The 23,893-nt window shown below is 45.6% G+C and overlaps 1 protein-coding gene across 1 annotated transcript in view; it reads right to left on the bottom strand.

Annotated features, from left to right (window-relative positions):
- LOC124605503 (mucin-5AC-like) overlaps positions 1 to 23,893 on the bottom strand; it is a 350,511-nt gene that overhangs the window by 64,381 nt on the left and 262,237 nt on the right. Inside the window, exons 3-5 of the mRNA XM_047137235.1 lie at positions 23,128 to 23,370; positions 17,707 to 18,174; positions 5,855 to 6,099 (exon numbers count right to left, since the gene is read on the bottom strand). Of these exons, the coding sequence (XP_046993191.1) occupies positions 5,855 to 6,099; positions 17,707 to 18,174; positions 23,128 to 23,370 (956 nt within the window). The remainder of the gene's footprint in view (positions 1 to 5,854; positions 6,100 to 17,706; positions 18,175 to 23,127; positions 23,371 to 23,893) is intronic.

A 23,893-nucleotide genomic window follows, 5' to 3' on the forward strand; every position in this document is an offset into this window, starting at 1 on the left:
GGTAGGAGACGAGATACTGGCAGAAGTAAAGCTGTGAGTACCGGGCGTGAGTCGTGCTTCGGTAGCTCAGTTGGTAGAGCACTTGCCCGCGAAAGGCAAAGGTCCCGAGTTCGAGTCTCGGTCGGGCACACAGTTTTAATCTGCCAGGAAGTTTCATATCAGCGCACACTCCGCTGTAGAGTGGAAATCTCAATCTGGAATGTCACATATGTTTAAATTTGTGGCTTTCTTTACAGTTCAGTATCAAGCCTTCTAAAAGGAGACACGTTATGCTAGACTTCAAGCAGAAACTCGAAATTAGAGATAAGAAGAAATGAGGTTCTTCGCAGAAAGCCATTACTGCTGAGTACAGTGTTGGACTAGCAACTTTAACAGACGACGAGATAATCAAAAGCGTACAGGAAAGTTACGATGAAAGTGACGAAGAAGAGGACACAGAAGGAAAGAACAAAAAGACATCTCTCACTGCTGGTGCTGAACACGCACACATCTTCCTGGAGTACATTAGGCAACAGTAAGAAACATGCAGTACCGAAGTAATGCTTGTACCGTTGTATGATTAAGCGTACTGCCGTCGCGCATTAGCATTGCGACAAACAGAAAGTTGGAACAAGTTTCATAGTCAGTGATATTATTGTATATGTACACGCTCAAGGACTAAGTTTTTTTATGAAAAATCAAATTACTTCTGGATTTAATAAAGTACAATGCCTATACATTTACACTAAATTAAAACTCACTCAGTAACCTGGCACTTCCGCTAATCCGGCACCCACAAATGCAAGGAATGGCCGGATTAGCGAAGAGTTTAATGTATTTATGTTTCTGTAGTTCCTTAGTTGCTTCTACTATGGTTATTATTATTATCATTATTGGAGGTATGGTCTTTGCAACCAAGTAAAAGGCTTTTTGTTTTTATGTCATACTCGAATCGCTTCCCTCCATTTGCGAAGCGTCAACAGTGGTGTTTTATGGGGTTTCGTTATCACAGAGGCATCGTCTTGGAATATGGTCCTGCTTACACCAGTATATCCGATTTTCGGCGTTTGTGAGCACATTTCATCTAAACACTTCACTTTCACTGAGTCTTATTTCAAAACTTTTGTTGTTTCTATGGGATAACAAGGTCCCATGGAATCCATACCGATGATGTTTCTTAAGTAAAAGAAAGCGAAATGCATGTGGCATAAAAGGAAACAGCCCTCTGTTTAGTTCCATAGAAAACTACATGTCCAAAAAGGTAATAACGATCACAATAATTATTGTTATTTTGTTTGTTTGCGCATAAACTGCCGGCAAAAATTAATACACCCTTTCACAGATTTCCAATTCACTCAAAATCTGTTGTGCATAAGGAGCACATGAAATGATTGCATTTAAAGATCAATAGCACAAGCGGTTCTGAGGTACCAGCTATCGACCATGCTGAAACACCCATATTAGTACGTGGTGTACCTTCCAGGGGCTGATTCGGCATCCTGTCGATCGTACATGTGGCGAATACTGTTGTGGGATACGTTCTGCCTAGCCTGCTCGGCCAGTTCACGCTGTTATGTAACAGTTTTTGGTTGACGAGTCGCACGAGTCACTTCTCGTTCCATCACATTCCACTCGATTCTCGATTGGAGACAAATCCTGGCATCGTGTTGCCCAGGGAAGTTGCTGCACGTCGTGCAGGACACGTTGAGTTTCTCGGACAGTGTGTGGGCGAGCATTATCCTGTTGGAACAACACGTCACCTTTCTGCTGCAAAGAAGGCAATGAACAGATCTAACAACAATCTGTACATACCGAATGCTGGCTCGCGTCTCCTCTATAAACATCAAAGGTGAAAGCGAGTTGTAGCTTATCGCAGCCCAGACCGTAAGGCCTGGAGTGGGGTCAGTATGTCTTGAACGAATTCAGTCTACGAGACATGCTCTCCAGATCTATGATGTACACGCAAACGACTATCAACTCTATGCAGGCAGAATCTGCTTTAATCGCTGAAGACCACAGCGCGCCATACCATCTTCCAAGTGATCCTCTGACGGCACCAATAGAGCCGTGCACGTGGATGCTGGGACGTGAGTGGAAGGCGGGCTACAGGTGTGCGTGCCCGTAGTCCCCACTGCTAATAACCGGTTCGCAGCAGTTCGTGTTGACACGTCTGGGCTCACAAGCTCTCTTATCTGTGCTGTGGTAGCTGTACGATCTGCCACTGCTGCCCTTACAGTACCACGATCCTGGGGGGATGTCTGTGCCACGTGGACGTCCAGAATCTCGTCGACGAGCGTAAGAATGTTCACGTGGCCACTACCGGCATCACTGCACAACTGACGCAGCACGTCCAGCTTGAGTGGCAATTCTTCGAAAGGGCCATCCCGCCACTCGGAACGACGCAATTTGACCCCTTTCAAACTCGCACACTTGGTTTTAGCAAGCACCAGCGTGTGTCCGTGGCATGGTTGTCTGCCTCCTTCACACGGCTGCGCCACGCTGAGCTGTGTCCATTCTCTATTACAGAGTAGACACAGGTGGCGTTCTAGTAGCTACGTCACTACCGCTATTTGTTGAAGGACGACGCTGAAACCATTATCATACTCATTGTCTGCAAGTCGCCGAAGTGGCGTCAGATTGAAAGACCGGCACCCGGCGAACGGTCTGCCCGACGGGGTGTACTAATTTTTTTCCGGCAATGTATATTTGCCTGCAGTCATGGTTCACATTGAAATTTCGGCGCAGCCCACTGAGAAGTGGAGATGGGGTGCTCCATTTTATTTTGGTTCCTCTAGAAGTGTGTTACAGTGCTGTGGTGTGGAAATTACAGTTTATACTGGGAATCAAGACATATACGTACAAATAAACAAAAAGTTAGTTACGATACTTCCTTTTTTCTAAGTGGTAATTAAAACATTATGGTTTTTGTTGTTCCATTTTCTGACGAGATGCGGGCATCAGCCGATGTAGTGTTGTTGCGTAGAGCAACTGTTTATACTCTTTAGTTTGAAATTTATTCCAAACAGCTATATTTGATGATGTTTATTTCGAAGCTCTGATGGATCCACGTCAGGGACATCTCGTGACATCCAAATAGCAGCACACCCACAAAGTACCTATATCTTCACAATTATGTAATTGGCAACATTAACCGAAAGACCAAGTCGAACACTATCGTGGATACAAAATATCCAAGTATACATGTGTAACTCCGACGTAACGGACAACAGCCGTTTTTGCCTGTTGTGTTGCTAGTTACTCTGCAGCTACACATGTATACCTGTTTATTTAAAAAAAAAAAAACTCCTCCCGAACAGACCGTGAAGGCCCAACGATACCGACCGGCAGCCGTGTCATCCTCAGCCCATAGGCGTCACTGGATCCGCAAATGGAGAGGCGTGTGGTCAGCACACCGCTCTCCCAGCCGTATGTCAGTTTCCGAGACCGGAGTCCCTACTTCTCAATCAAGTAGCTCCTCAGTTTGCCTCACAAGGGCTGAGTGCACCCCGCTCGCCAACAGCGCTCGGTAGACCGGATGGTCACCCATCCAAATGCTAGCCCAGCCCGACGTACCCACTATATTGTTCAACTTGATGTTTTGATGTTGACAATTCTATGCTTGTCAAGATGTACAGAGTGATTCCATGATGATGTTACGAAGTTTCAGGGTTAATGGAGAAGAGTAAATGTACCAATTTGAAGTAACAGTGGAAAAGCTTTGCTTTGCATATTTTGAGAGGATGCGGTGTGGACCAAAAGAATAAAAAGAGTCCAGAAAATAGGTGCTCCAAACTTCATACCTAAACAGCCATGGGCACTTGTTCATCACTTCTATTGTGAAACACATCTCTTCTACTGAACAAGTGCTTACAGCTCTTAAGGTACGTACTTTACAGCTCATGTTTACTAGATAATTTTCTCTTGTTTTGGTCCAATTACGTTCTCCCAGAATATGGAAGGCAAAGAGCTTGCTGTCGAAGAAGTCCATTGCTAGAGGTGTAAAAAAAATTTTCGCTTATAACTTTCGACTCTTTCGTTTCACAACTCTTCTCCATCACACATGAGAGTTTGTACCATCATTACAGAATCACCCTGTATATATTGCTGGTGTGCGGTAATCTGATTCTCACGGCACGTGCCTGATCGGTCACCGAGCAAGATGGCACAGTGGTTTGCACACTGAACTCACATTCGGGAGGACGGCACTTCAAATCCGCGTACGGCCATCCAGATTTAGGTTTTCCGCGATTTCCCTAAATTGCTCCAGGCAACGCCAGAATGATTCCTTTGAAAAGGGCATGGCTGATTTACTTGACCATTCTTTTGTAATTCGACCTTGTGCTCGGTCTCTAATGGCCTCGCTGATCGACAGGATGTTATGCTCTTAATTTCCTTTCCTTTCTTTCTTCCTTCGAAATCGGTCATAATAAACGAACATAATGAAATAGAGCTGCTTGGAATTAATTTCAAAATAGAGAGGATAGAGAGCTGATCTATGCAACAGTAAAATTTCGAGTTTATTCCTCGTAAGTTATAAAAGTCGAGGGACATGAAAGGCATGAAAGGGAAGCAGTGGTTGGGAAGGGAGTGAGACAGGGTTGTAGCCTCTCCCCGATGTTATTCAATCTGTATATTGAGCAAGCAGTAAAGGAAACACAAGAAAAATTCGAGGTAGGTATTAAAATCCATGGAGAAGAAATAAAAACTTTGAGGTTCACCGATGACATTGTAATTCTGTCGGAGACAGCAAAGGATCTGGAACAGCAGTTGAATGGAATGAACAGTGTCTTGAAAGGGGGATATAAGATGAAGATCAACAAAAGAAAAACGAGGATAATGGAATGTAGTCGAATTAAGTCGGGCGATGCTGAGGGAATTAGATTAGAAAATGAGACACTTAAAGTAGTGAAGGAGTTTTGCTATTTGGGGAGCCAAATAACTGATGATGGTCGAAGTAGAGAGGATATAAAATGTAGACTGGCAATGGCAAGGAAAGCGTTTCTGAAGAAGAGAAATTTGTTAACATCGAGTATAGATTTAAGTGTTAGGAAGTCGTTTCTGAAAATATTTGTATGGAGTGTAGCCATGTATGGAAGTGAAACATGGACGATAAATAGTTTGGACAATAAGAGAACAGAATGTTCGATATGTGGTGCTGCAGAAGAATGCTGAAGATTACAAGGGTAGATCACATAACTTCAAAAATGGTTCAAATGGCTCTGAGCACTATGGGACTCAACTGCTGTGGTCATCAGTCCCCTAGAACTTAGAACTACTTAAACCTAACTAACCTAAGGACATCACACACATCCATGCCCGAGGCAGGATTTGAACCTGCGACCGTAGCAGTCGCACGGTTCCGGACTGCGCGCCTAGAACCGCGAGACCACCGCGGCCGGCGATCACATAACTAATGAGGAGGTATTGATTAGAATTGGGGAGAAGAGGAGTTTGTGGCACAACTTGACTATAAGAAGGGATCGATTGGTAGGACATGTTCTGAGGCATCAAGGGATCACAAATTTGGTACTGGAGGGCAGCGTGGAGGGTAAAAATCGTAGAGGGAGACCAAGAGATGAATACAATAAGCAGATTCAGAGGATGTAGGTTGCAGTTAGTACTGGGAGGTGAAGAAGCTTGCACAGGATAGAGTAGCATGGAGAGCTGCATCAAACCAGTCTCTGGACTGAAGACCAAAACAACAACAACAACAACAAGAATTCCCGTGAAATGAAGAGATCAGCAAGTCAAAGCAGCCAGATGACTGCTGACCCAAAACATTTGCATTAAAAATTTACCGTTACAATAATATATAGAAACATTCCGTTTGTACGACGAATAACTCTCTAAGAAATACGAGTCGGCAGTAGGATACCTGGGCGTAGTGACGAGTTGCTCCCGGCGGCTGCCGCGGGCGCGGTCACGGCTGAGGGTGGCGGCAGCCTCGCTTTCCTGGAAGGACACGCCCCCGCGGCGCGAGCTGCCGCCCCCGGACCTGCGACTGCTGCTGCCGCCGCTGCCACCGCCGCCTCGCTGTCTGGGGCCGAACGTCGCCTCTGGCTCAGCCACGCTGCCGCCGCCGCCGCGTCTGCGGCCGGTGTCGAATCTCGGAGGTACCACCTGCAGGGTACACGGTGGTCATTCCAGGCAAGCAGACGATTCTACACTACTACTCATTAAAATTGCTACACCAAGAAGAAATGCAGATGATAAGCGGGTATTCATTGGATAAATATATTATACTAGAACTGACATGTGATTGCATTTTCACGCAATTTGGTGGCATAGATCCTGAGAAATCAGTACCCAGAACAACCACCTCTGGACGTAATAACGGCCTTGATACGCCTGGGCATTGATTCAAACAGAGCTTGGATGCGTGTACAGGTACAGCTGCCCAAGCACCTTCAACACGATACCACAGTTCACCAAGAGTAGTGACTGGCGTATTGTGACGAGCCAGTTGCTCGGCCACCATTGACCAGACGTTTCCAATTGGTGAGAGATCTGGAGAATGTGCTGGCCAGGGCAGCAGTCGAACATTTTCTGTATCCAGAAAGGCCCGTACAGGACCTGCAACATGCGGTCGTGCATTATCCTGCTGAAATGTAGGGGTTTCGCAGGGATCGAATGAAGGGTAGAGCCACGGGTCGTAACACATCTGAAATGTAACATCCACTGTTCAAAGTGCCGTCAATGCGAACAAGAGGTGACCGAGGCGTGCAACCAATGGCACTCCGTACCATCACGCCCGGTGATACGCCAGTATGGCGATGACGAATACACGCTTCCAATGCGCGTTCACTGCGATGTCGCCAAACACGGATCTGACCATCATGACGCTGTAAACAGAACCTGGATTCATCCGAAAAAATGACGTTTTGCCATTCGTGCACCTAGGTTCGTCGTTGAGTACACCATCGCAGGCGCTCCTGTCTGTGATGCAGCGTCAAGGGTAACCGCAGCCATGGTCCCCGAGCTGATAGTCCATGCTGCTGCATACGTCGTCGAACTGTTCGTGCAGATGGTTGTTGTCTTGCAAATGTCCCCATTTGTTCACTCAGGGATCGAGGCGTGGCTGCACGATCCGTTACAGCCATGCGGATAAGATGCCTGTCATGGGTCAAATGACTCTGAGCACTATGGGACTCAACTGCTGTGGTCATCAGTCCCCTAGAACTTAGAACTACTTAAACCTAACTAACCTAAGGACATCACACACATCCATGCCCGAGGCAGGATTCGAACCTGCGACCGTAGCAGTCGCACAGATGCCTGTCATCTCGACTGCTAGTGATACGAGGCCTTTGGGATCCAGCACGGCGTTCCGTATTACCCTCCTGAACCCACCGATTCCATATTCTGCTAACAGTAATTGGATCTCGACCAACGCGAGCAGCAATGTTGCGATACGATAAACCGCAATCGTTATAGGCTACAATCCGACAATTATCAAAGTCGTAAACGTGATGGTACGCATTTCTCCTCCTTACACGAGGCATCACAACGTTTCCCCAGGCAACGCCGGTCAACTGCTGTTTGTGTATGAGAAATGGGCTGGAAACTTTCCTCATGTCATCCCCTTTGTAGGTGTCTCCACCGGCGCCAACCTTGTGTGAATGCTCTGAAAAGCTAACCATTTGCATATCACAGCATCTTCTTCCTGTCGGTTAAATTTTGCGTCTTCGTGGTGTAGCAATTTTAATGACCAGTAGTGTATATCTATGTAGATATTCCGCAAGCCACCGTACGGTGCGTGGCGGAGAGTACCCTGTACCACTATTACTCATTTCCTTTCCTGTTCCACTCATAAATAGAGTGAGGGAAAAAACTACTGTCTTTATGGCTCCGTATGAGCTCTAACTTATCGTATATTCGTGCTTCTTACGCGAAATTTTGTTGGCAGTAGCCAGTAGAATCGTTCTCCAGTCAGTTCCAGATACCGCTTCTCCAAAATTTCTCAACAGGATTCCTTGAAAAGAACGTTGCTTTCCTTTCAGGGATTCCCTTTTGTGTTCCCGAAGCATCTTTGTAATGCTTGTGTGTTGTTCGAACCTACTGGTAACAAATCTAGCTCTGAATTGCTTTGGCGTATTCCTGGCACCGCCGACCAGTGTGGCCGTGCGGTTCTAGGCGCTACAGTCTGGAGCCGAGCGACCGCTACGGTCGCAGGTTCGAATCCTGCCTCGGGCATGGATGTGTGTGATGTCCTTACGTTAGTTAGGTTTAATTAGTTCTAAGTTCTAGGCGACTGATAACCTCAGAAGTTAAGTCGCATAGTGCTCAGAGCCATTTTGAACCTGGTACGCATGCCAAACACTCGAGCAGTACTCGAGAGTAGGTCGCACCAGCGTCCTATATGCGAACTCCTTTGTAAGGTTATTTGTCCGTCGCTGACACAGAAGACCGCAAACCTTCTTTCCTTCCCGTCTGGGCAAGCTGTGCACTGACTAGAGTACATGTAAAGCTTACTGGGACAGGGTAAATGCTAGCTACAATGAAGTCGATAGTTCGACTGTAATATTGGCATTTTAATTTGATATCCCCCACAACTGACAAAATTTACAAAAAAATGTGAATTTCTTTGTCCACCCATACACTCCTGAGAATGGCGCATTAATAATTTGTAATTACGCGCCCCTATTACCGGCAGCTGCGTTGATAAATACTCGGCACCTCGCAAGGATAACTACCAGATCAAGAATATTAGGTAATTTGTTGGAAGTGGTTAAGCGTTGGTGAAAATCTCGCTTCTGAGCACACAAAGAGCTCTAACCGCAGAACTCTGCACGGAACACGCGTTGGTGCAGTGCTGCGATACAGACCGTATATTTCCCTTCGAAGACGATGGCCAAGACGCCGTCTCCAAGTTCGTACCGCACGATGGCTGAAGGCGAAGTCTACTCTCTCCACGATTCTCCCGTCTCCCACGCGTACGAAAACGCGGCGGAAGAATACTCAGTTTCGATCAATGTCGAATGTTCTGTCATCGCCGAAATCCCTCCAACGACATTTCTGAGATCTACCCAATGATCGAGTAGGTCATAACGCCCCTAGGCAAACGAAATTCCCGTCTTCGCCACGTGTTGCCCAGCGCAGGTGGCTCCGGATGCCGGGCTATCCCCAAAAGCGCCGTACAGTCCCGCGTTTCCGGTGACCGCTACCTGCCGCCCACGGCGGCCCGGCGAGCTACGGCCAGCTGCAGACTTTATATTCCATAATTTTCAACTTCCGGCACTTTTCACCAACGATTTAAGTTAGTGACTTAATCATGCAGACATGCAGGGAATACTGCTCGAGAGTGCCTCATATTTATCATAATTCAATAGAGTCATGATCTGATGCCCTTGCCAGTTCCTTTATTATTAATACTAATGTTGGTAAGCTAACGTGTAAGTGCCCGTGTCCTGGCACCTTACACCTTTACAGATTAACCACACTTTCCTAAAATTCTTCCATTGGCCTTCCCTACTTTAATCCTTTAATGCTCGTCCCATTTCATATCGCTTTGCAACGTTACGCCCAAATATTTTATCAACGTGACTGTGTCAAGCAGGACACTACCAATGCTGTATCCGATCTTACGTGTTTGTTTTTGCTATTCATCTGCATTGACTTACATTTTTCTACATTTAGATCTAACTGCCATTCATCACACTAACTAAGAATTTTGTGTAAGTCATCTTGTACCCTCTTACAGTCACTGAACTTCGACACCTTACCGTACAGCACAGCATCATCAGAAAACAACCGCAGATCGCTACCCACCATGTCCGCCAAATCATTTATGTACATACAGAACAACAGGCCTATCACATTTCCCTGGGGCGTTCCTGGTGATACCCTTGTCTCTGATGAATACTCGCCGTCGAGGATAACATACTGGGTTATGTTACGTAAGAAGTCCTCAAGCCACTCACATATCTGGGATCTTATTCCATATCCTCTACCCGCTAATTAAGCTTGATAGAGACACTAGTACCCATAATCAATCTCTTAACCAGGTAATTAAGTTATATAAAACTGCAACCAGTCACTTTTTTGAATAATTTTGTTTTATTCCACAAACCGGTTTTCGAACATTTTCAGGTTCATCTTCAGATAGTTTCAGGAAGTTACATCATTACTGCTAGCATAATGCTGGGTGCTGGCTCTATGACAAAAAGATGGAACACACATTACTGTACCGCCATGACTATAGCTTAACTGTCGATACGGATGTAAATTTAGTTTTTTACTTACAGCGACAGTATAGGCGGCTGTTTTCGGTTACTGTCCATCTGTCTCCCTCCATTTTGAAGTCCAGTTGTTATATCACTACACACACGTCCGCAAAAACTATATTGTAAATTAATATAGATTGTGTGGAAGTGTGTGTAGCGATATAACAACTGGACGTCAAAATGGAGACAGAGAGATGGACACTAACCGAAGAAAGCCGCCTATACTGTCGCAGTAAGTAAAAAACTAAATTTACATCCATATCGACAGATATAGTCATGGCGAAACATTAAAGTGTGTTCCACCTGTTTTTCATAGTGCCAGCACCCAGCTAGCAATAATGATGTAACTTCCTAAAACCATCTGAAGATGATCCTGAAAAGGCTCGAAAACCGGTTCATGGAATAAAACAAAATTATTCAAAAAAGTGACTGGTTGCAGTTTTGTATAACTTACCTACATGCAATATACAGTCACGGTTCTAAAATATCCGTAATGGATAAGCATAATCTTAGCCAGGTATTCTTCGGGTGCGCTCCTCTGTCTCAGTTGGATAAATTGACTGGCCGTCACAATCGCATCGCGTGACTTTCCCACTCATTAAGACATTTATCTGTTGATTTTAGTTTATGGAACAAAACTAAAGTGAAACTTCCTGGCAGATTAAAACTGTGTGCCGGACTGAGACTCGAACTCGGGACCTTTGCCTTCATATCAGCGCACCTTTGCCTTCATATCAGCGCACACTCCGCTGCAGAGTGAAAATCTCATTCTGAAAACTAAAGTGGATTAGTATCAAATAAACTGTGTTACAGAAGAGACTGGTGTTTCATTTTCACATAATTGCAGATCATTTTTGTGTGAAGCATTTTAGAACGTAGTGCTACACGAAAGAAACTTTACACTCTGCACAACAATAAGATTGTCACTTCTCGAATGCCTCTTTTGGTGCATACTCTTCATCACTTTGTTGATCTTTTCTTCGTTGCCGGCCGCTGGTGGCCGAGCGGTTCTGGCGCTACAGTCTGGAACCGCGCGACCGCTACGGTCGCAGGTTCGAATCCTGCCTCGGGCATGGATGTGTGTGTTGTCCTTAGGTTAGTTAGGTTTAAGTAGTTCTAAGTTCTAGGGGACTTATGACCTCAGCAGTTGAGTCCCATAGTGCTCAGAGCCATTTTTTTTTTCTTAGTTGTTTATGACAAAAATTCTGGAAATGGAGTCACTTTTCATGTTCACGTCCAGTTGATGACTCCTATTGTGGAGAGGAAATGGCCAATTACTCCGAGAGACTAATCCTGAATTCCTGGCTATTTGGTAGCTAGCTTTGGAGCTAAAAATCGCTCCAATACACGCCTCCAAATTCTAGTTGTAAACCATGGCAATACATGGCTTTTGTGTGATGCCCATGTATGAAATCGCTTCTGGAAATCTCCGTGCGAGGAACAGCGAAGGAATTATCTTAATGGGACGGAAATCCGTAGGTGTGATGTACATTTACAGGCAAACAAACGATTACAATTTCAGAAAAACTGAATAACTGTAAATGTCGTGTGACTAGGGCCTGTCGGCCGGAGTGGCCGAGCGGTTCTAGGCGCTTCAGTCTGGAACCGCGCGACCGCTACGGTCGCAGCTTCGAATCCTGCCTCGGGCATGGATGTGTGTGATGTCCTTAGGTTAGTTAGTTTTAAATAGTTCTAAGTTCTAGGGGACTGTTGACCTCAACTGTTAAGTCCCATAGTGCTCAGAGCCATTTGAACTAGGGCCTCCAACCGGGTAGACCGTTCGTCGAGTGCAAGTCTTTCGATTTGACGCCACTTCGTCACCTCGCGCGTCGATGGGGATGAAACACCCAGTCCCTGGGGGGAGAAAATCTCCGACCGAGCTGGGGGATGATGTATTCAAAAAACGAACTTCACCATTTGAGCAACTGAGCAACGCGTTAGTCCACCTCTGACCCTTATGGAAGCAGTTATTCTGCTTGGCATTGATTGATAGAGTGGTTGGATGTCATCCCGAGGGATATCATCCCAGATTGTGTCCAATGGGCGCGTTATGCCGCCACAATCTCTAGCTGGATGGAGGGCCTGGCCCACAACGCCGCAAACGCTCTGAACTGGGGAGCGATCCGACGACGTTAGTGGCGAAGGTAGGGTTTGACAAGCACGAAGATAAGCAGCAGAAACTCTTGCCGTCTGCGGCCCGGCAATGTAAGCCCAGAGCGGCTTGCCATAAAGGGCAAGAAACGAAACGAAGAATATCGTGAACGTACCGCTGTTCTGTAAGAATGCTGCGGATGACACCCCAGACCATCTCTCCTGTATGTCAGGCATTATGGCGGGTGACAGTGAATTTGGTACCCCACTGCTGTCCAGGCGATCTCCAGGCATGTGTTCGCTGGTCATCGGGGCTCTGTTGGAAGCAGTAATCTGCAGTGATCCTGGGCTTACGTTTCGGCAATACAATGGCCGCCCCCGCACGGCGAAAATTTCTACTGCTCGTCTTCGTGCTTCTCAAACCTTACCTCGGGCAGCAACGTTGTTGGATCTCTCCCCAAATGACAACGTTTGGAGCATAACGGACAGGACCCTCCAACCAATTCAGGATTTTGACGACCTAATGCGTCAATTGGACGACATCCGACACGATATCCCTCAGGATATCGTGTCTGACAACTCTATCAGTCAATGCCAAGCCGAACAACTGCTTGCATAAGGGCCGGAAATGAACCAATGCGTTATTGAGCTGCTCAAATTGTGAAGCTCGTTCTCTTTAATAATTCGTGAAATTTTTCTGAAATTGTAATCATTTGTTTGTGTGTACATGTTCATTACTTCTACCGATTTCCGTCCCATTCGGATAATTCCTTCGTGGTGCATCGTCTTGTTTGCGTGTGTGGGTCTTAGCGTGTCTATCGCTTTGCAATAGCAATGTTTGCAGTAGAGGCGGTGTGTTTCATAGTAGTGAACATGAACAAGTGGTAAATGCTCTTAAGGTATGCATTTTAGAGCCCAGAATTACCGGGCAATTTTGTCTCGTTTTGGTATATTACGACGCTTCAAAGTATCCAATACTTTTTAAAAAAATTCTGAATAGATCAGTAGTGACTAAGATTTCGACTCGCGGGCTGTTACCTGGTACGAGTGCCATAACAATCAACTTCGCTGCACATATATCCCACCGCCAAGCTATGGTGTTTGAGCGTGAGGAGGGGGAAGAGGAGGAAACTGGAAACGCGTCGCATTTAAATCGCACTATAGTCGCACTGCGTACGACATGGTTTTATATTTCACATTTGTCAACAATATTACAGGCAAAACAAGTGTTCAGTGTTATTTAATTATTCTTGGCGCCATTAAGACATAATTTTTATCTAGTACAAACCGTTGCCGAATTGACAGACGCTGACAATTTCGCACATTTTCGCACTCAAGTTGCCGCCTAATTGTGACTTATTTCGTTTCGTAATTGAGAAGAGCACTTCACACAAATATATCGAGCGAAATACTGTAGCACTTGGCAACTTCATTATGGAAACGTGGAAACTCTATCTGAGGAAAGCAATGTCGGCATCCTGGACAATTTTAGTATAAAAAGATTTGTCATTGAAACGGGAGCTATCTTGCAGATCGATCAGTTACATCTGCACACGTGCAGGGGCGCTTTCAACTGAAACGGAAAACGGTCTCGAAAACAACTCGAAAATAGACAAAACGTTTAGTGAACTATCTTTGTAACTCTTTCAAGGCCACAAAGAATTCTTTAAACCGCGCATTTTCTTTATCGGCAGTGTGCCTAGGGAACTGGACTGTGTTTATCAAAATGTGTCACTCCTGCAACGCTATAACGCGATTTTCTTTTTAGATGCATCCCCCATCAAATCAGAAGAAGTTGTCCCTCATCTTGCAATGTCTTGCTTAAAATGCGAGGTGCGTAGTCCATTCTGGATGGTCTAATTTTCTTTCCTGCATTCTTTTTCCTTCATAAACTCAAGAATTGCGAGTTTTAAACCGAAAAATCGTTCCAGGCTTGCTCCCTGATACAACCAATGTTCTTTGCTGTAATATATAAAGTCCCCATACTTTTGTTCAGTTCCATCGGAAACAGTTGCAACTGGCATTGGAATAACGCGTGCGACATCAGAAAATTTACTACTCGTATCACCAATATGTTCACTTGCTGCATGCCTGATGTACAGAACAATGAATCCCGTTTGCCGATCGCTGTAATTTTCTGCTCTTCCATTGTCAACTGGATCTTTAAATTTTTCCTGGATGGTACTCTAATATACTGTAATACCGTCTCCTAGGAAACCTGCTGCACCGGTCGCTTATGTATTGAGAATTCTCATCCCTCTCTTCTGTTGATCCCATCCATTTTAAAAGCTTGTGACGATAGATCGCTACACTGCTCCTTTACTGCAAACATCCAGTGGACCTGTGCACGTTTTTTATACCACGAAAAAACAGCGAAAGATAAGCAGCGCAGGCACCACGATTCTGCCGAACCGAAGAGAGTTGTGCCGACCCCAAAATGCTAGATGACGATTAGTTTGGCTTCAGAAAAGGTAAAGGTAGGAGAGAGGTAATTCTGATTGATAATGGAGGCAAGACTAAAGAAAAATCAAGACACGTTCGTAGGATTTGTCGACCTGGAAAAAGCGTTCGACAATGTAAAATGGTGCAAGATGTTCGAAATTCTGAGAAAATTAGGGGTAAGCTATAGGGATGATGACACTTGGTTTGTGGGGCGAACAACTGCGCGGTTAGCAGCGCCCGTACAAATTCCCACGCTTAGCTCGGTCCAATCTCGTCACTTTCATGAGTGATGATGAAATGATGAGGACAACACAATCACCCAGTCATCTCGACGCAGGTGAAAATCCCTGACCCCGCCAGGAATCGAACCCCGGACCCCGTGCTCGGGAAGCGAGAACGCGACCGCGAGACCAGGAGCTGCAGACTAAGCTATAGGGTGAGACGGGTAATATACAATATGTACAAGAGCCAAGAGGGAATAATAAGAGTGGACGACTAAGAACGAAGTGGTCGGATGAAAAAGGGTGTAAGACAGGGATGCAGTCTTTCGCCCCTACTGTTCAATCTGTACATGGAAGAAGCAGTGATGGAAATAAAAAAAGGTTCACGAGTGGAAATTCAAGGTAAAAGTATATCAATGATACGATTCAGTGATGACATTGCTATCCTGAGTGAAAGTGACGAAGAATTACATGATATGCTGAATGAAATGCAGTCTGCTGAGTACAGAATATAGTTTTAGAGTAAATCGAAGAAAGACGAAAGTAATGAGAAGTAGCAGAAGTGAGAACAGCGAGAAATTAACATCATGATTCATGGTCACGAAGTAGGTCAAGTTAAGGAATTCTGCTACCTAGGCAGTAAAATAACAAATGACGGACGGAGCAAGGAGGACATCAAAAGCAGACTAGCAATGGCAAAAAAGTCTACTAGTATCAAACATACACCTTAATTTGAGGCAGAAATTTCTGAGAATGTACGTCTGGAGCACAGCAGTGCATGGAAGTGAAACACGGACTATGGGAAAACCGGAACAGAAGAGAATCGAAGCGTTTGAGATGTGCTACAGACGAATGTTGAAAGTTAGGTGGACTGAGGAGGTAACGAATGAGGAGGTTCTGCGCAGAATCGGAGAGGAAAGAACTATGTGGAAAGCCGCGTGAGATAGCCGCGCGGTCTACGGCGCCTTGTCACGGTCCGCGCGGCTTCCCCCGTCGGGGGTTCGAGTCCTCCCTCGGGCATGGGTGTGTGTGTGTGTGTGTGTGTGTGTGTGTGTGTGTGTGTGTGTGTGTGTGTGTGTGTCGTCCTTAGCGTAAGTTAGTTTAAGTTAAATTAAGTAGCGTGTAAGTTTAGGGACCGATAACCTCAGCAGTTTGATCTTATAAGACCTTACCACAAATTGCCGGCCGGAGTGGCCGAGCGGTTCTAGGCGCTACAGTCTGGAACCGAGCGACCGCTACGATCGCAGGTTAGAATCCTGTTTCGGCCATGGATGTGTGTGATGTCCTTAGGTTAGTTAGGTGTAAGTAAGTTCTAGCGGACTGATGACCTCAGAAGTTAAGTCCCATAGTGCTCAGAGCCATTTGAACCATTTTTTATCGCACATTTCCAATTTATTTATTTTGCGTATGGCTCATAACATCACAGTAAAAATTACAGAAACAACACGATTTTAAAAAAATCACATATGCATAAACAGAACAATAAATAACAGTTTGTATATAAGGACACCACCAATTGTAAATGTACACTCACAGAAGAGCAATCACAAACAAACGTCCAGCTTAGATAATATATAGTCGATTGCCTCTTGGGTCGCCATTAGGAAATCCTGTGGGTCACCCTCATATGCCCTTAGTGGGCATTCCTGCACGATTTGTTTGACCGTCTGTCTCTCAGCGCCACAGTCGCAAGCGGCCGAAGGAAGTTTACCCCATCTGTATAAGGAGTCGGCGCATCTCCCATAGTTGGTTCTGATGCGATTAAGAGTTGACCAAACTTTGCGAGGGCAATCAAATCCTTTTGGTTTACTAGAGATGCATGGCATACTGTGTCAGTTTACTGCTGTTCTGCTCTCCCATTCCTCAACAAATTTCCAAATATGTGGATAACACTGATAAAGAGAAGGGACGGGATGATAGGACATCTGTTAAGAAATGGGGGAATGACTTCCATGGTACTAGAGGGAGCTGTAAAGGGCAAAAACTGTAGAGGAAGAGAGAGATTGGAATGGATCCAGCAAGTAATTGAGAACGTAGGTTGCAAGTGCTACTTTGAGATAAAGAGGTTGGCCTAGAGAGGAATTCATGGCGGGCCGCATCGAACCAGTCAGAAGAGTGATGACTCCACCCCCCCCCCCCCCTCAAACAAAAAAAACAGAAAGAAAAGCGAGTCCTTCCGGGAAGGAACGAGCAAAGACAATAAAAACTTCCTGGCAGATTAAAACTGTGTGCTGGACCGAGACTCGAACTCAGGACCTTTGCCTTTCGCGGGCAAATGCTCTACCAACTTTTTTTCTTTTCTTTTTTTTTTTTAACCAACTGAGCTACCCAAGCACGACTCACGCCCCCTCCTCACAGCTTTACTTCTGCCAGTACCTCGTCTCCTACCTTCCAAACTTTTCAGAAGCTCTCCTGCGAACCTGGTAGAGCACTTGCCCGCGAAAGGCAAAGGTCCCCAGTTCGAGTCTCGGTCCGGCACACAGTTTTAATCTGCCAGGAAGTTTCATATCAGCGCACACTCCGCTGCAGAGTGAAAATCTCATTCTCTAAAGACAATAAAGGCTGAGCCTTGGCCGGTCCATCTTCGCACGCTCGTCCCGAGTGAAATTTGGCACGGCGTGGCCGGCCCTGGTATAGATAATGAACAGCAGAGGGCCTATCACACTTCGTTGAGGAACTCGAGGTGTAGTTTCGACTTTACTGGATGAGAATGGAAGTGGGCAGCACGAAACGGTGCTTCGCAGTCTTACCCTTTCTTGAGTGGATGGTGTCTCCGGAGCGGGCGCCGCTGTAGTAGTAGTGGTAGTGGTGGTGGTCGTCGTCGTAGTGGACGGCTCCGGCGGAGGCGCAGGGGGCTCGGCGACAGGTGCGGGGGCGGCGGTGGGCGGCGCGGCCGCGGGCCGCCTGCGGCTGGAAGACGAGCCCTCGTAGGTGCCGCCGGACAGCTCGCTGCTGAAGGCGGACGGAGAGGGGCGGCGGCGGGTGTACGAGGTGGGCTCGAACGCGACGGCCGCCAGGTCTGCGTCGCTGCTGGGCTGCGGCCGGCGCCGAGTGGGGGCCGCTGACTCGGGGGCGGCGCCCGGCGTCTCCACGTCCCTGCGGCGCGCCGCCACCGCCGGCGCCGAGCGGCCCTTCTCTGCAGAGGGGCGGCGCGAGACGAACTGCTGCGTCACCGGAGCGATCACCGAAGACGCCGCCACCTGCTCTACCTCCAGCGACTGCAACAACGGTACGGCAGGTAAATACGATATTGCAGTGCCTGTGTTATTCTACGATGCTAAGTTGTTTTGGACATGCATGCATTTTTTTGGCCAAAGTGATGGGTTTCTCATATTTTGTTCTTTCTTTTTAAACTAGTTACTATATTACTAGCTTTCACAGCTAAGATAACCAAATACATCAACCATTCAGATTAAGAACTTGTGTCTGCACCCATTTTTTTATTGTAATAATTAATGAATCAGCATTTCAATGATAATTATAACTTTATTTTCAGATGATGTTCTCATTCTTGGAAGTATCCCAGTGCGACCCTCCAAAAAAAACCTATTAATAATTGAAATGTTACATCACCGCTTCCCACATCATCAACCCCTCTCTTACGCTCCTCAGCGTAGACTTTAGTGCTGGTAGAATCTCAAATTTACTGTCTTTTAGCTCTGGACAGATTTCTTGCTCGCAGATGTAACATCACGCCTCAGATCAGTGGGAATAACCTTTTAAAAATGGCCATTCGAGATGACCACTACAGAGTGGAAGGAGTTGCTTCGAAAACCCAAAGGTATAACGGAAGAGAGGAGCAGTAGAGACGTACACTAAGGAAATACATTAGCCATTCGCCAAGCATTCTGCATAGATCATTGTGTGCCAGTACCCATCGGAAATGCCTATAATATCAAAATGACTGAAAAATTCAAGGAGTCGGCTACTACAGGGAACTTGCAATGGGAAAAAGAAGGCTTGGGCCTAACTGCTGCTGCTTTACTAATGCAGAGGACTCAAGAAATTATCGTAATCTATCATTATGTTATTCTAAAATGACAGAATCATAAAGTCTACATTCTTCTGTAAAAAACGCAAATTTCACAAATTTAAAGTATAAAAACTTTCATTTGAAATAATCTGCAGTGAGAAAAGTAAATAAGAATGCACGAAATATTGCAATATTCTGTCTGCTTGTAAGGAGTAAAAAGAGGAATGAAATAAAGAAAATAAAGATGTTAGGAAAAGCTGAGAAAATACGTTCAGTATAAAACATCAGTAGTAAAAGGACCATCAACTACCGATGTAAGACCTACCTGGTATACAGGACTAACAATTTTTTGACACAAAAAAACTAGAATGAATGACAAAAATGTCTAAAATGTGGGTAAGTTGGTACTATAGTCAATCGTACTTGCACAGGTTATATCACTGAATGAAGCAGGATTCGGATAGTCTACCTCAGAAGAGCCGATTAAGTGATATAGAGCAGCGGTTGTCCACCGTTGTTCCACCTCCTTTCTTGTGAAATCTATTTGGGGAAAATAGTTCTTCAAATAGGTACGTAAGATATGGAATGTAATACATTACGAAGCTCGAACAAACAATATTTAAATATTTTATTTACAATGCAACATATCTCTTCGATGGGCATGGGTTGACAGTCCGCAAAGTATTTTTAAGTGCTTCACATGCTATATGGCAGACCCCTGCACTCGCTGAGGTGGACGCGAACCTCAGCGAGATCAACGCAGGATGTCCACTATGTTTACAATAAATGGCGCGCCGCTCGTAGCCATGTAGCAAAGCTTACGATCAGTGGTCATAAACGGATCATGACCGTCAGGGGCCGTAGACAAGTGTCAACCCTTTTCAATGGCTGTCTGTTTCAAACCCATCAGGAACTGTTTCTGTCAGTGAATGCATATCCTTCTCACCCAGTTTCAGAGCGAATAGTGGGGACTGAACTGGATGCAGTGGAGTATGAAGTCATGTACCACGTAGAAGATCACTGTTCATTCTGCGCCTTCAGTGGTCACACAACACAGAAACGTACACAGAGGTGACCAAAGTCATGGGATAGCGATATGCACATTTATATGTGGTGGCGGTATCGCGTGCGCAAGGTATAAAAGGGCCGTGCATTGGCACAGCTGTCAATAGCATTTAGATGATTCATGTGAAAAAGTTTCTAGTGTGGTTATGGTCGCACGACGGGAAATAACAGACTTTTAACGTGAAATGGTAGTTGAAGCTAGACGCATGGGGCATTCTGTTTCGGAATTTGTTAGGGAATTCAATATTTTGAGATCCATAGTGTCAAGGGTGCGCCGAGAATACCACATTTCAGGCATTACCTCTTACCACGGAAAACGCAGAGGCCGACAGCCAAAGTGTTATCGTAGAGCTGTCAGTGCTAGAAGACAAGCGACACTGCGTCACATGACCGTAGAAATCAATGTGGGACGCACAACGAACATATCCGTTAGGACTGTGAGGCGAAATTTGGCGTTAATGGGCTATGGCAACAGACGACCAACGAGAGTACCTTTGCTAACAGCGCGACATCGCCTTTCCTGGGCTCCTGAACTAATTGGTTATGTTCTGTTACTTGGAGGACTTTTGCAGCTAAACAACGATTGTAGTTTTATGGATGACAATGTGTCATGTCATCGGTCTACAATTCTTTGCAACTGGTTTGAAGAACATTCTGGATTTGCCCATCCATATCTCTCTACCTGGGTACTATCGAATATATATGGAACGTAATCGAGACGCCAATTCGAGCACAAAATGCTCCACTGGTTATAGGGACAGCATGGCTTACTATTTCCGCAGGGGCCTTCCAACGACTTCTTGAGGCCACGACACGCCGACTTCCTGCAGTATGTCGGGCGAAAGAAGGTCCGACACGATACTGGCAAGTATCCCATAACTCCTGTCACCGCAGTGGAAAGGTAGCCCAATAGAGGCGCATAATGTGGCTAGACGATCCTCTTTCCAAATGATGCAACGGATGGGGTGGATCAAGGATCCGATTAAGCATTTAGCCGCAGGGTGCGGAGGGTGTAGTTGAGGTTGGTGGTTGTTATGTGAAATTTTTTTGTCGTTTTTGTACCATTAATTGCTCCTGCTCTATTAGGTTACCGTCAGCATGAACCAGGATGCTTATTTCAATATCCTCCATACCGTATTCGTGATGAGTATGCTGTTGACACCCCCCAACAAGATAACAGCCGTGTTCATACGGTTGCACGCATACGTTCCTGGCTCGATGAAGACCCAAACACCCTGCCGTACCTCAATTGGCCCGCTAGATCACCTCATCTCAAACCGATAAAAATGCCTACTGGTATTTCGAACAGCAGGTGAAATATATCTAGCAACGTCCCCACAATTTGGTAGCTGTACAGGACCTTATCATCCAAAAGTGAATCTTCATCTGGATTTGGCGCACCGGAAGAAATGTGTGGATTTTCATGCTCGCTGAACTGAGGCCGTCGTCTAGGCTAGAGGTAGTGTTACACCTTATTAGTGTGATGCCCCTGTGACGTGACTGTTTCTCGAATGTGCTTACACCGAGGTGACAAAAGACATGGAATACCTCCTAACATCGTGTTGGACCTTCTTTTATCCGGCGTAGTGCAGGAACTCGACGAGGCATGGACCCCACAGTTCATTGGAAGTCCCCTGCAGAATTTTTGAGCCATGTTATCTCTATAGCCGCCCATAATTAAGAAAGTATTGCTGGTGCAGGAGTTTGTGCATGAACGGACCTCTCGATTACGTCCCATAAATGTTTGGTGGCATTCATAAGGTGATATGGATGGCCAAATCATTCGCTCGAACTGTTCAGTAAGTTCTTCAAACCAATCGCATACGATTGTGCCCCGGTGACATGGCGCATTGTCATCCATGAAAATTCCATCGTTTTTTTTGGGAACATGAAGTCCATGAATGGCTGCAAAGGGCCTCTAAGTAGCCGAATATATGCATGACCAGAAGCCCCAGTCCATTCCACGTAAACACAGCCCACACCATTATGGAGCCACCACCAGCCAGCACAGTGGGTTGTTGACAACTTGGGTCCATGGGGTATGCGCCACACTAGAGCCCTACCATCAGCTCTTACCAACTGAAATCGGGACTCATCTGACCAGGCCACTGTTTTCCAGACGTCTAGGGTCCAATCAATATGATCACGAGGCCAGGAGATGCGCTGTTCGCGATGTCATGATGTTACCACAGGCACTCGTGTCGGTCGTGTGGTGTCGTAGTCCATTAACGCTAAATTTGACCGCACTGTCATAACGGATACATTCGTCGTACGCCCTACATTGATTTCTGCGGTTGTTTCACTCAGTGTTGCTTGTCTGTTAACACTGACAACTCTATGCAAACGTTGTTGCTCTCAGCCGTTAAGTGAAGGCCGTTGGCCACTGCTTTGTCCATGGTGAGAGATAATGCCTGAAATTTGGCATTCTGGCACACCCCTGACACTGTAATTCTCGAAATATTGAATTCCCTAACGATTTTGCATCTTTTGATTGCATTGACTTAGAATCATAAGTGTTTTACACCGCCAAGGAATTACAGATTTTGGTATCTGTCATAAATCTGAACTTGATACGCCAACCTGTTCCAAAAAATGGGATCTTAGCAGTCGGTCAGACAGACAGATGGATAAAAAACGTTAAAAAATTCTTTATGTGTGGTATAATTATAAATCAACAATATTCGGATTTTTTCCTTTACCTGTACTGTGAAACCTTGCTTCTTGCCAAATTTCATGATTCTAGGTCAACGGAAAGTATCCTATAGGCTTTGATGTGCGAGTTCAAGTATCAAATTCCTTGACATAAATGGCCTGATCTTCTGATTGAATTGACTTAGAAGCTCAAAGTTTTTACACTGTCAGGGAACCGAAAATCTTGATAGTTGACATAAATTTGAACTTGATACATTCACCCGTTCCTGAGGTAAAGGGTTCTTAACAATCGCACAGACAGAGAAAAAGACAGACAGATGGACAAGAAAGCTATCCTATAAGGTTTCCGTTTTCATAGATTGAGGTACGGAAACCTAAAAATGAAAAACAAAGCTGTTGTAGTCGAGATTAAACAAATACCGGTTAATCAGAACTAAAATACCGGTATCGGTTTAAACGGGTCGGTTTCTCGTGTCCGTACCTGCAGGTCGATCTTGGGGCGAGCGACGGGGGCGGCCGGTCTCCTCCTGGAGGCGGGCTGCTGCTGTGACTGCCCCCTGGAGGCGGACGGCCCCCTGCGAGAGCCGGCAGATCGCGCCGCCCCCAGGGACGGCGTCACGGCCGCCTCCCAGTCCGCGGCAGACACGCCCAGCTCCTCGCGCGCGCTCGTACTGTCGAACTTGCGGCTGCCCCGCGAAGACCTCGGCGAGTCATCTGACGTCCTCTGCAGATACAAGCACAAAACCGAAACCATCAACGAATTGCGTCATCTACATATACATATATAGATACAGGGTTACAGTTGTTGAACTATATGAAAAAAAGTAAGTTAGTTACAAATTACGGCGTGCACACACTATATTCAATACGAAAATATCACTACATATATTCGAATTTAGGTTTGTCATGTACGATATTTATGGACAAATTATAGAACACTGTTGTTGCTATATATTCAGTTCCTTTCTGACCCACTGTCAGATTTAATAATGGGTAATAAAAGTCAATTTTCCTTTAATGTTTTAGGTATGGACGTCAATATCCGTCTCAAAATGCGATGGGTTGTTCATGACGAATTTCACTAGCGAATATATATCTATAGTTATGGTACAGTAACATATTATTCTAACCGCTCGTTTTTGCTAAATCAGTACGTTCTTCGTAAATGATGAGTTCTCCCAGGAAATTTGTAAGTCATTATTGAGTGAAAATGCGCAGAATACGTCGAGAGATTCATATGTTTGTTT

The sequence above is a fragment of the Schistocerca americana genome, chromosome 3 (assembly GCF_021461395.2).
Source record: "Schistocerca americana isolate TAMUIC-IGC-003095 chromosome 3, iqSchAmer2.1, whole genome shotgun sequence".
NCBI lineage: Eukaryota > Metazoa > Arthropoda > Insecta > Orthoptera > Acrididae > Schistocerca > Schistocerca americana.